Source organism: Ictalurus punctatus, chromosome 2, assembly GCF_001660625.3.
Source record: "Ictalurus punctatus breed USDA103 chromosome 2, Coco_2.0, whole genome shotgun sequence".
Classification (NCBI taxonomy): Eukaryota; Metazoa; Chordata; class Actinopteri; order Siluriformes; family Ictaluridae; genus Ictalurus; species Ictalurus punctatus.
The window spans coordinates 4,193,610-4,206,574 of NC_030417.2; the positions used below are offsets into that span (position 1 = coordinate 4,193,610).

Genomic DNA, 12,965 nt, shown 5'->3' on the forward strand with positions numbered 1-12,965 from the left:
CCCTTTGTGATGGAACCTGTAGTGGCACTGCAACTACAACTACAACTACTAGCTGACCTGTTGTAATAAACTAGCTGAGGAACTCGAGGTTGATCAGGGATTCGTACAGGAACATTTGAATAATTAAACATGATCATGGCTACTCCCTAGGGTCACTATAAAGGCACAAGGAAAGACTGAAGGAATGATTTTATGGTACAAATGCTTGCTTAATTATGCTTCAAGATACCATTCAGGCTCTGAAAGACATGACTGTTGAATGAGTGACTTAGCTCTTATACCCATATTAGTAGGTTAACTACAGACTTAGCTATTATACCCATATTAGGAGACTACTTCCTGTTTTAACAGCTGTCTGACGAGTATATAAGTATATAAAGCTTGATTTTGAATATTCCCTCTGAAATTTGTGTATTTTTGATTTACTGGACTATATTCCCGTGTTTCTGATTCAGTCCTGTTACATATACTGTAGTAGCTTCTCTTCAGTCAGTATTATGAGTTGAAATGATTTTATACTCTAACCTGTACATTCTCTTAAAACTAACCCTAAGAAGAAAAAGGGTCCATTAAAATGTACAAAACAATCAGCCTAGCAACAAGACGAGCAATGATATTACAGTAATCTTAATAGTGAAGTCCTGTGAGGTCTTTTATACCAGTAGGTCAGACAGTCGGTCCTTAATGGTATCCACTAGACATAACATGCCACCAATAGAGGGCAACAAATTACCCATAGAGACCCACAGGAACCATTAGTTTCCATTAAAACCAATACAATTCCCAGTATAAATATTAACAGTGTAAATGTTATCTTCTCTCCACAGGGTGGCAGTAAAGCGCATTTGAGCGTTTAGCTTCTTAAAAGAAGAAGGAGGCGTTCGTGTTTTCTTAGCAGTGATGGCGTCGTACTGGGGAATATTTGTATTCATTATCTGTTCACTTTTGGTCTGTGCTTCGACAGAGACGCGACAGTTTGGCACGGTAAGTGTTTTAAAAAGGCTGATAAGCGACTGCGCGAGACAACGGTAGTTTTTGAATCAGCTATCAACATTGCTAGCTGTTTACTAGCTTCACTGGCTGACCAGGTTTAACTGATATGTCGCGATTGTACTAGCTATGTGTCAGTTAATTTGCTTATTAGTTAATAGTTGTTGTTTTTTTTAAAAATAAGTATCATTTATAGCTATCATTTCAGTAAACGTGTCTGTGTTAGTTCTTGGTTAGCTCAGTTTCGTTATTATTATTTTTTACCCCATACACGTATTTGGACAAGTTCCGCCCCCTGCGTTATGATTGGCTGATAGCTCGAACCCCGCCTCAATAAATGGAATGAATCTAGACGGTGAATGTGCAGTAGCAGCCAATCGTACAACAGGAGGCGGGACTTATAGTAAACGGGTAGGAAAAATATTTCCTGACTCCACTGCTTACAATCTAAATTAAATTAAACGCCCTTTCCTTGCTCTCGTGTAATATGAAGAACTGAACAGGACCAGTAGATGATAAAAATAGAAGGTGAAGTAAGGGTTAATGTACCTTTCCGCGTTAAATCATTTGCGACATTGGAATCATATTCTAGAGTCATTGATAATCCTACTTGGAATCGTACTAGGAATCATATTAGGAATCATACTGGGAGTCATATCATGAATCATACTGGGAGTCATATTAGGAATCTAGTCTGGGTGTCATGAATCATACTGGGAGTCATATTAGGAATCTAGTCTGGGTGTTATGAATCATACTGGGAGTCATATCAGAATTCCTACTTGGAGTCATTAGGGATCATACTGGGAGTCATATTGGGAATCTATTCCTGGTGTCATCAGGAATCATACTGGGAATCATATTAGATATAACATATATGATATTATATTAGGAGTCGAATTAGGGATCATACTATGTGTCTGATTAAAAATCGCAGCTTGTCGTTAAAAGCATCCTCAGCAGCGTTAAGTATGTGTGTGTAATTCATCATGTGTATCCACAGGAAAACGTGATTAACGTGACCGCAGTTAGCGAAAATGAAGAGTTGACCTACAACGTGCAGGTAACCAAAACAAAACACAAACATGTACACTGAATGGTTTTAGGGGTGAGGGGTGTAATCCCACCCACTAGTATTTGTTTGGCCGTTTGACCTGTTTCAGATGTTACCTCGTATTAAACCCTGTGTTAGACAGTAGCTTAGTTAAATTATTTCCTATCAAAAGTTTATCACCTGTCCTCTCAGGAGGAGGATGATGATGATGATGATGATATTTTTTAGGAATGATGGAAGCTGACAGCTACATACAAGAGCATTCTCTGCTCCTTTTCCGTTTCAGATCAGCTTGAATGTCACCCTGGCGGACAATAAAACTACCGTCAACGGGGTTCCGCTCAAGCCGTCAGAGGTGATGAGGATGCCATGCCAGGGTTTGCTGTGTGAGTACGGCTCCAAGTATCTTAGGAGCGGGTTATCTGATAGGTGTAATTATTTTTAAATTCAAGCGATTAAACTTGCATGCAAGCTGCAGGTGTGGCAGAATCTCGTCTAACGGCGTGCCGTGAAGTATTGCCAACGATTACACTTTTATTTATAGTTGAACGACTCATTGTAGTTTTAACCGTTTAAAGTTAAAGCTATAAACCATCATTCCCCCTCTTCTCTCTCTCTCTCTCTCTCTCTCTCTCTCTCTCTCTCTCGCTTAAAGTTAATAAGACAAATACATGGCTTGGTATATTGCATGTAAAATAAACTCTGACTCGCCCATAAATATTAAACATCGCCTCACAAAACTTTACAGTGTCAATAATTGTGCCTTTATTTGATGTAAATAACACGTTTTTATTGGAAGAAACATTTCATATAAACCTGTAGTAAAGCACAGTAATGAACCATCTACAGTCTTTAATGAGTGAACTGTAAATCTATGAAAATATATTTAATAAGATAAAAGAACAGATTAGGCCAGGTGAAATAAATGGATTTTTAATCTTGGATGGAATCCCATGTGTTTTATATAAAGATTTGTTTAACACGTCACATCTTTGCCTGTGTTTGAATCTCTGCTGCTCTGCGTATTCTTAACACGCGCTACCAACCTCTTCCGTCTCCGCAGTAGATGACAGTAACGTGAGTCTGAGTGACGGCGCCGGGACGTTGAACTATACTATTAGAGAAGCCTAGTGTACTACAGTTCCATTATCGCATGTTGTCGCCATATGGCGACAACTACATTTTACCATTTAAGAGAATACTCAAAATACATAAACTTGTTTAAATGATGAAAAATAAACATTAACTTGTCACGGGTAGTGTTTAAATTTTTGAAAAATGAAAGTAGTTTTGCGTAAATAGCGAACATGTTTAATCATCTTTTGAGAGCTTATATGGCATGATGACCATGCCACGTGATTGCAGAAAAGGATGCGCAAACGGCACTTCCTGGTCATGTGACACGGCATTTTTTTTGTTATGTCAAAGTTAAAGCCCCCCTTTTTCCAGTTCCATAGGAAGATAGTAGTTTTGTATTATCGCCTATCAAAAAAATGAGATGATAAATTGTCGCGAAACAGCAACACCGGGCAGTAAAGTTTGTGAACCTATGATTTGTTGCCGCTCTACTGTCAGAGCTGCTGTTCTAGAAAATTCAACACTGAGTCAGACTGTAGAATTCATCAGCACTGTGGTGTGAATTGTTGTACGATGTGGAAACGTGCAGGTTTGGCAGCCCGACGTGTGGGAAGTGAAATTGCTGCTGAACCAGACCTCTGAGGAGGTCACCCAGGAGCAAAACATCTACCCGGCGAGATCCAGCAAGATCGTCGCCATGCCACGAGAAAACGACGTCATCATGACTGAAGAGTTCATCGCTAAAACAGGTTCCCTATGATCTGATTCAACACCTGCTTTTTTTATTGACATTTTTTTAGTTTAGAAGGAGAAGCTAGCGTCGGTATCTGTGACCCGACACTAATGACTAATTCTCCTCCTCTGTAGTCGAGGACCAGGTCCTACACACAACCAGTCACTACCCACTGAGGCAGGCTGAAACCACGCAGGAAGAGACGGCCGCTCCGGGAAAGCTTCCTGAGACGCCACTGCGCATGGAACCCAGTGTGCTGTACGAGGACGCTCCGGAGGAGAACGTCAATCCTGACGACCTGCTGCCGGACGTTCCTCTCCGACAGTCGCCCTCGTCTTATAACGTGAGGAGCTGAACAGAACCTGGGGTTATTTCTAATGCTCCATACTCTTACACTGTTATATTTCAGATTTGGTTATTCTCAGAGGATTGGGATTAGGACTGATTGAGGCTGCTTTAGTTTTAGAAATTTTAGCCTCATGTCTCTCGCTCTGTCTACGTGCAGGTGGTGTGTCGATGGGTGGAGGAGCTCAGGGACAGGCTGAAGCGCTTCTGCTCCGAGTCTCTGCCGCTCTTCTTCCTCATCATGTGGGTGGTGGTCGTCGGCGTCGTCGGCTCCGCGGTCATCATCAAGATCCTCGACATCTTGTTTCCCACGTGCGAACACAAGTACGTCTTTTTAAACACGACCCCTATCGAGTGAGCCGTTGTCCTACATTACGAGACGTTTCTGATTGGCCGGCAGGTTTTTCTTATAGTCGGACGCCCCTAAACTAGTTCCTGGTCAAAAAATGTAATCAGATTTAAATCACTGCTCCTCATATGTAATTATAGCAACCTGCTCTTTTGGAGACGCTCTGACCCAGTCGTCTAGACGTAACAGGTTGGCCCTTGGCAATGTCGCTCAGACCCTTTCACTTACCCATTTTTCCTGCTTCCAACACGTCAACTTTGAGAACTGACAGTTCAGCCACTGCCTAATAAATATATCCCACCCCTTCACAGGTGCCAGTGAGATAATGTTATTCACTGTATTCCAGTGGGTTTAATGTTATGACTGATTGATCGGTTTCTATTTCCTTTTGCAATTAAGCAGCACAGGGAATGAATTATTTATAGCCTCCAGGGCGTGTAAATGATTTTAATTCAAAACGAGAAGGAAGTTATAAATGGTCAGCTTTAAGAATATTTATCGCTCTGCCGTCGAGTGTTTTATTCCTAACATATCCAGGCACTTTGCACAATCCTGTAAATCTCTTGTAATAAGACGACATCACATGCGTGTGTGTTTTTTGTCAGGGGTTTCTTTCATCTGAACCCGGAGACCCTGATGCCGGAGGAGGAGAAGTCCAGTCCTATCCCTTGGCCCTCTAAAGAGAAAGCTCTAAAACGTATTGGCACACGATTTGTTCGGCTCTCAGAAGTATTGGCACCCTATCCGGCCAGCTCTAAAAAGTATTGGCGCGCTACGCGGACAGCTCTAACAGTGCTGGCGCCCTATCTGTCCGGCACTGGAAAGTATTGGCACCCTGTCCAGATTTTGCCATGCAAGCACCACTCACATTTTCTTCAGGAAATGTACCGGTCCAGTTATGTATTATATTGCTTCGACAGAATGTAACGGATCCTTTCTTGCTACACGATCCACTCGTATCACTAATAAAAAAAAAACCCTAGTGACTGTTTTTCCATTAAAGGTGGAGCTCATCCATTTGCATTTCAAAGTGCTGAAATAATTTAAAGGTGCAGTTTGTAATTTTTCTTTTCAAAGATCTCAAACATATTTTTCCAAGTGTACGTTGGAAAAATTTGCAACATGAAATGGATCTAACTAACCTTCACCATTTCATTTCATTACGGTTCCCCTCAGGGAAGGCTTTAAAAGTTACAAACTGCCCCTTTAAAGAACATTGGGAATATTACCCTCCCACCCGGCGCTGGCGTTCGGGCGGGTCAGCAGGATCCGAACTCGGCGATCCACTTCTCGTATTTCTCCAGGTCTGCGGCGGAGACCGATTTAGAAACTTTCTTCAGAGCCGTCTGGAAATCCTCCATGGTCGTAGGCATGTGCATCTCGTCTCGGGAAATGTTAGATCTCCTCCAGGGCCAAATCATAATCGCAATCGATATTCGATTAATTACAGCTAGCTACTGGTGTCATTTACCCATTTATACTGTTTTAATGACACCTTCAAAGAGAAACCGGCTCATTAGTAATAATAAACTCAGACATCGGGTCTAGGTTTGTGTGTACTAAGAAATATTTCAAATAAAAACACTAACAGCTAAAGCTGTTTGCTTTCCTATACTCGCCGTCCCTTCGGAAACACACGTTAACTCGCTGTTAACTTTTATCACACATATGAATACGAATTAATCACCACTTACTTGTCGCGTTGTTCCGGAAAATCTCGGAAAACAAAGAATAACCTTTGTTTTTAACCCGCCAACGCGGAAAAACACACACACCTCCACTTTATTTACAACCTATTACATTTCCTCCAGGTACTCGCTCTGAAACGTTGAAGTTTTGTAAAGACGTCGGAAGCGAGGTGCGCATGCGCGAGAAAATTAAAAAAAAGACCGCATGCACGGTCCGAAGCGCCCAAATAGAGTGTCCCAAACCGTTCAACGAGTCGTTTTGGATTTGACCAAACGCACGCGCTCGCAGTCGATTGCCAGAAAAAATGTTAAAATGGGAACTCCTTTTGAGTTTTACTTTTCATGTTGAACTCATAAACTAGCAAATATAAAATAACTCATATAAACAAATTCATATAAACTAACTCATATAAACCAACTAGTATAAACTAACTCATAAACTAATATAAAAAAAACTCATAAACTAACTCATATAAACTAACTCTTACAAACTCATAAACTAATTCATAAACTAGCTCATATAAACTAACTCATATAAATGATCTGATATACACTAGCCGTATAACTGTTGATTTCCTGGGATGGGAACGAGGGGTACATTCATTGTAATTGAACACAATGATTGTCTTTCGGACATTAAACGTTATCATCCTCCATCTTTTCTTTTTGTGTGTGTACAGGACCCCTCTTTTCAGGGGAATGTAGATAAAGCGCTCCAACAGTTGATAGAAGTCCCCAGATGATGTCATCGAACGATTTGCATATACATTGCTTGAGCATGCTCATTTGCATATCCGATTACGAATTAGGGTATAGGAAGAACGATTTTCTAAAGACACTTAGATAAAATAGAATAAAATATAGCTTTATCGGAACAGAAATGATATATTGTAACTTATTTATTAAAGAGTCATCTTTGGTCGTGGCACCACAAAATGTTTCTTTTTCTCAGTCTTTTTGAATTTGTTAATAAGTTTGGCAGCAGTGCCGTGTGTGTGTGTGTGTGTGTGTGTGTGTGTGTGTGTGTGTGTGTGTGTGTGTGTGTGTGTGTGTGTGTGTGATGTGTTTGTCATGTTTCCTGTTAAAGTCCATCGCAACCTTGCGACAGCTTCCCGATCCAGCCATGAGAATCATCTTAAAGCCTGTCTATTTTGGGAAGACATTATGTTAAAATTGTTCATTTCCCCTGTGTATGGAGACTTTTTGGGACACCCTGTAATTTTGCTATTTATTTATTAGATATGCCTCTCAAGTGAAATTCTGGCCAAATATCTGAAAAACATCTTCCCTGATTTTTTCTTTCTTTCTTATAGTCGCTTAACAAAATGCAGCAAAAACACAACCGCCAGCTCGTTCTCGATACACAATCTTCTTGTGTTCACGAAATCAAAGAACCGCGTTTCTTTAACTCGTCACGTCTTTCTTGTCCCACAGTCGGTTCATCATAACACTAGTCCACAATCTTTAAACGTATAATTAACTGTAAGAGGATGTTAAAGACCCAAAGCATACACAAAGTTCCATCTTGATTTGAGTTATCTATGTGAAGAAACGTTTATTGATTTTACCAGCTTGAATGCAGAATTCACACAGGAAATGGAAACAAAGTCCTAAAAAGTATTAACAACGGTGTCACGTATTTGAATTCAGTCTGCTTGGTGAGAGAGCCGGTGATGGTCCATGCACGTAGCTCAGATTCATGCGGACCGTATTGGACGTCATGATGGCTGAAACATTATCCAGAATCCTAGAAAGTGTGCACGAGTCATGAGCTTCTGACGTGTTCTGTCCAGAGGTGGGGTTGGGGTTCTTCGAAAGGCACAATTCTTTGCTGGATTTCTGCAAACGCATCATGACAAAAAAAGTCCAACATGCACTTCTGCTTTGTCCCCCCACCCCGGATATAGTGCCATTCACAGTCGTCACCTTTCAAGACCAGATGTGTACAAGGATGCACGAGCTTAAAAACATCTCACGTTCTCTCTCAGTATGTTGGAAATGTTCATTTAAATCTTACTTCAAATGGAAGAGGATCCACTGAAGTGAGAAAAATACTGTTATAATCCAAAGCTCTTCAACATCCTATTGAAGAATACTCGAGAGCAGCAATTTCTACAAATCAAACTACAATTCATTAAAATAACAGCGAAGACGAAAGAAAACGCACATGTACAGCAGCCGGTCTGGCGTTCGTATACGCATGTGTGTGTCCTTCTGTGTATGTCTCCGTGTCCGGGAGGCTAGCAGCACCGACAGGATTTGTGCAGTCGTGGCTTCCTGGCGCTTTGTTACCGGTCGGTGGCAGTGATGAGCTCGAACCACTGCCTCAGAGCGTCGCTCAGCGTCTCAGGCAGGGCGTTCACGTCGCGCAGGATCACGTAGAACGGAAACGGGAACTCGTCCATGTAGGAGCGGATCTCCGGCAGTTCGCCCGGTCCCTTGAAGATGGGCACTTTGATATCCAATATGGAGTCCTGGAACAGGAATATGTCAGAGTGATGATTTAAAACAAACAAACAAAAAAACAACCTCTATATTAATTTTATTTAAAAAGAAAAACACCTCTGCTTGCATGTGCCGTGACCGAAATGAAGGTTTTAATTTGACTAACCCGTATACTGTATATTTAGTTTTAACCGTCTACTGCTTGAATTATTACATTTACATCAAAAAATGACCTGAAATGAATCAGTTCAAGCTAATAAAAATAAATAAGTAAATAATTGGGGGAAAAAAATGTTTTATGGGCGGCAGTTGATAAATTGTTGCCGTATGGCGACAATGTGCAACAGTGGAAGGTATCATATAGTAAACAAACAAACAAACAAAAAAAGTTCAGTTCCAGTCACTGCATTTCCCAGACTATAAGGTGCAGAGTTTTGCATTATTGCCCATCAAACAATTGGAGATAGGTTTATTGTTTCCATATCGAATATATTTCTAGCTAAGTTTATTCAATATCCAATACATTTCTATTATTTCACTTCAATTTTTATTGAATATCTAAAATTAATTTCTTATTTGATCTATTTTCTTTCAGTACATTTCTACTGCTTAATTTCTAATTTTATCTAATACACGTTTCTTTTAACTTTCTACTTTTATCCAGTTTTCAATTTCTTATTTTCCAAACTTTGTCCAATAGCAAACATTTCTTTTTCTCACTTTTTAACTGCATCCAATCATTTTTTATTTTCGAATTTTATCACATTCGGTAGAACCGACCGACCATGAAACCAGCAGCACTAGATTTCAAAAAAATATATAATAATAAAAACACGAACTATCAAAACTTCTGCAGCAAATCCTCTAGCTGTGGCCAATCACGTGCGTTTACGTAAATTTACCTGAAGGCAACTCACAGAAAAGGGAGGGTTTTCACAGAATTTTCAAATGATTGAAAAGTTTACCCTCTAACGGAGTCAAATCTGAGTCTGCAGAACCGGAGCCTCAATTTGGAAAAACATTGGATTTTGAACATACTGGATCTGGATTCAGCTGATATTCAGGTTTAACATTTCAGGTCTTCAAAATTTCGGTTTAAAAAAAATTAAGCTGCCGAAAATTTAAGGTAAAAAAAAAAAAAAAAAAAAAATCCAGGTTAAAAAAAATGTAAGCTGTCAAAATTGAGAAATTCAGGAGATGATGTTAAAAGAGGTTTGGACGGCAAAGTGCTCATTGATCAGCCTCAAGTTCAAAACAGATCAGTTTCTGTTCAGAGTCAAAATACGTTTCCACATGAAGAGCCACTAAGATTTTAAATCGAGGTCTTATCTATACCTGTGAATTAATCACTAATACAAAATACAAGGAAACAATACAAAATAAAATGGTGGAAATGATACACAACACAAGCATTTGTTGATTTCATTTATTTCTATATTATTTCCATCACCTTCTGATGGCCAAGGGTAGTGTCAAATACCTGGATATCCTCTAATGCAGAGACCTCCCACAAAATCTTTATTTTTCTCTAATTCACCTTGTGCTGCACCGTATGTACATCCATTACCCTTGTTGTTCTGTCCACCGTCTCACTGAGTAGAAGTGAAATGGTGTCCATGTGGAACCATCCACGGCAATCTTTATCATCAATGTCTGGTACGAGCCTGTGGCTCACTCCAGTTTCCCCTCACACCCACCTGAGCTATAAGCTTCATCAAGCCTAGAACATTACTCCCCCGCAGTGGTTTTTCACAGTCTCCCCAATGGCTGGCCTGTACTGGCTAGTAGCACCACTAGTTAGTAAGACTGGAGAATAAGGACAGCCAACAGTACACCCAATGCCTCTGTATTTATCTTCTGAGAGTCCTCGGAGACTACGACTTACGCCCCTTTAGCGGAGTCCTCCCGAGCCATACTGCTGGACTCTGGAGTTGATGCCATCAAGGAACGCCGGGTCATTACGACTCACTGCATTTAGGGAAGTCCTCCTGATATCTCAGTGTCCAAACCCCACCCTACAACCCCAAACCAGATACTAAGGCTGTTACAAAATACTTGGAGGTGTGTGCTCATGCATCTTATATACTATTTATATATAGTTTTTCTTATTATGAGCCTGAGGTGTTTTAACTGTATGTATGTTATGCATTGTAAACATTTTTAATATAACTCAACATGCTGAATGACCACAGGCTTTCCCCCCCAAAACTACTTTCTACAATTATGGAAGGAAATAAGAAAAAAGTGTATAATAAAAGATATTCGTCTCTCTTCTGTTACTTACTGTCGTCACACTGCACATTCTTCCTTTTGAGGCTGTTCAGTAGTTGCTCGTGCTTTAATTTCTGCTCATAGAGCTGATTAATCAGAAAGCCACGCTCCTGCACACATGAAAAACATGTCAAAGTATCTATTTCTATACGGTTTTAATAATTCTAAGTCTAAGCATTTAGTTCTAGAAAGACGCAAAAAAATATCTACCAATAAAACTTCAAATTAAATCTTGAAATTAGTAAACTGTCTACAAAGAGGTTTAATTATCTCATGTTTGGTTTATTTAAGATATTTTCACATGCTAAGATGTCATTTATGGTGGTGCTGCAGCTTGTGTTCTTATGTAAAGTCTGATCACATCACTGGAGATCATGTTCGTAGTTGCGGCAGAGTTCCATGACCTCAGATTCAGCCACCTCCTTAATCCTTACCTGCTTCTCCTCAAAGTTCTTCACTTCCTGCTCCAACTCGACCCGTAGCTGTAAAATGGAGATGGACAAGGAGATGCACATTACAGTGTAAACTCCAAACGTACTAATCCCAAGGCTAGACTGAAAACGGATCCCAATTCCCCACATAGTGGACTTTATAAACAGAGCTGGTCCACATATGCAACAAGTATATCAGTGTCTAATAGTAGGATTTTGAGGTTACAATAAAGTCAACTATTCCTTAAATATTAATGGTAACTGTACCTCAGCTTCATCCACAAAAACAGGCTAAACTAGCTAGATACAGATAACAATAATGATCTTCCGTGGTCTGGAGCAGATCCAGATCAGGAAGGAACAAATGAAGAAAACAGGAGCATCCATGCAAACAGTGAGCACTTCAGCGGTATGGCTTCCTTACCTCCCGCAGCTTGGCTTCATAGGCCTGTTTCATGTTCTCCATGGCACAGAGGTGGCTGTCTTCAGCATTGCGCAGCTTCTTCGCATGGTTCTTCTCCATCATCTGCATTTTCTGCTGCAGCTCATGGTACAGCTCGTCCTGGTCAAGCAGGCCCTCGAAGCGGCTTTGCTCTGGGAACAAAATTAGCAATGCATTTTAAATGGTGTACTATTGTAGTGCAGGAAGGAGCAGTCTAGAAATTAATGGTTATATTTTTATAATAAATTGTTCTAATGCAGCGGAGCTTTCAAGGGTAATTTCAGGTGACCCAAACTCTATGTTAAAGTATAAACAAGCCATTCTATGCTGACATATAGTGAGTGTATTTACTTTGATCCTCCAGCTGCTTGGCGTGTTCTTCCTTCAACTCGGTCAGCGCCTTCTGGTGAGAATCCTTCTGGTCCTCCCTCTCAGTGTTCAGCACCTACAGTGACATATACAACATTTTTAATTGAATTATTCATCAACATCACTTTGTACTCATTTGTCACCTGTTACTCAACAATACAATAAAATCAGAGACAAACTGATTTAAGAAGACTTCATATAAAAATGATATGGCTATATGTTGTGATGTCTAATGTCTGAAATCAACCTAATAACTGATCATTATCAACTGTCCTAGTCTAACTAATGAAGCCCTAAAGATTAAATCAGCCTGAGATTTCAAGTCCTGACCTGAATTTGGTCTTTCAAAGCTTTCATCTGCTGGCGATAACCCTGAAAAAAACTTTTCATCTTCATGGTGTATTCCATATCCTTCCAATTCAGCTTGCATTGCAGATCCAACTTCAGCCACTCGGTGTGGGACGTGAGCTCACATATAGTCTGGTCCTGGATGAACACAAAAAAAATCAGAGGCTTGTTTTTATGTTGTTGTTTATTTGTTTTTTTTTGCTATATGATACCTTCCACTGTTGCACATTGTTGCCATACGGCAACAATTTATCAACTACCGCCCATAAAACATTTTTTTCCCCAATTATTTATTTATTTATTTATTTATTTATATTAGCTTGAACTGATTCATTTCAGGTAATTTTTTTTTATGTAAATGTAATAATTCATGCAGTACACGGAGACATACATAGAAGGACACACACATGCGTATACGAACGC

General features: G+C 40.0%; 2 protein-coding genes across 2 annotated transcripts; one reads left to right on the forward strand and one right to left on the reverse strand.

Moving 5' to 3' along the window:
- Nucleotides 1–853: 853 nt before the first annotated feature.
- Nucleotides 854–7,149, forward strand: LOC108257010 (glycoprotein integral membrane protein 1). Its single transcript, XM_047160832.2, has 8 exons — nt 854–984; nt 1,994–2,053; nt 2,331–2,430; nt 3,108–3,169; nt 3,711–3,870; nt 3,989–4,197; nt 4,360–4,523; nt 5,154–7,149. The coding sequence occupies exons 1-8, from the start codon at nt 901–903 to the stop codon at nt 5,473–5,475; spliced, it is 1,161 nt and encodes a 386-aa protein (XP_047016788.2). The 5' UTR covers nt 854–900; the 3' UTR covers nt 5,476–7,149.
- Nucleotides 7,150–11,086: 3,937 nt separating this feature from the next.
- LOC128634907 (microtubule-associated tumor suppressor 1 homolog) lies at nt 11,087–12,698 on the reverse strand. The gene is made up of 4 exons (XM_053685656.1): nt 12,525–12,698; nt 12,177–12,270; nt 11,808–11,977; nt 11,087–11,434 (listed from the first exon to the last, which is right to left on the reverse strand). The coding sequence occupies exons 1-4, from the start codon at nt 12,600–12,602 to the stop codon at nt 11,315–11,317; spliced, it is 462 nt and encodes a 153-aa protein (XP_053541631.1). The 5' UTR covers nt 12,603–12,698; the 3' UTR covers nt 11,087–11,314.
- Between the last annotated feature and the right edge of the window lie 267 nt (nt 12,699–12,965).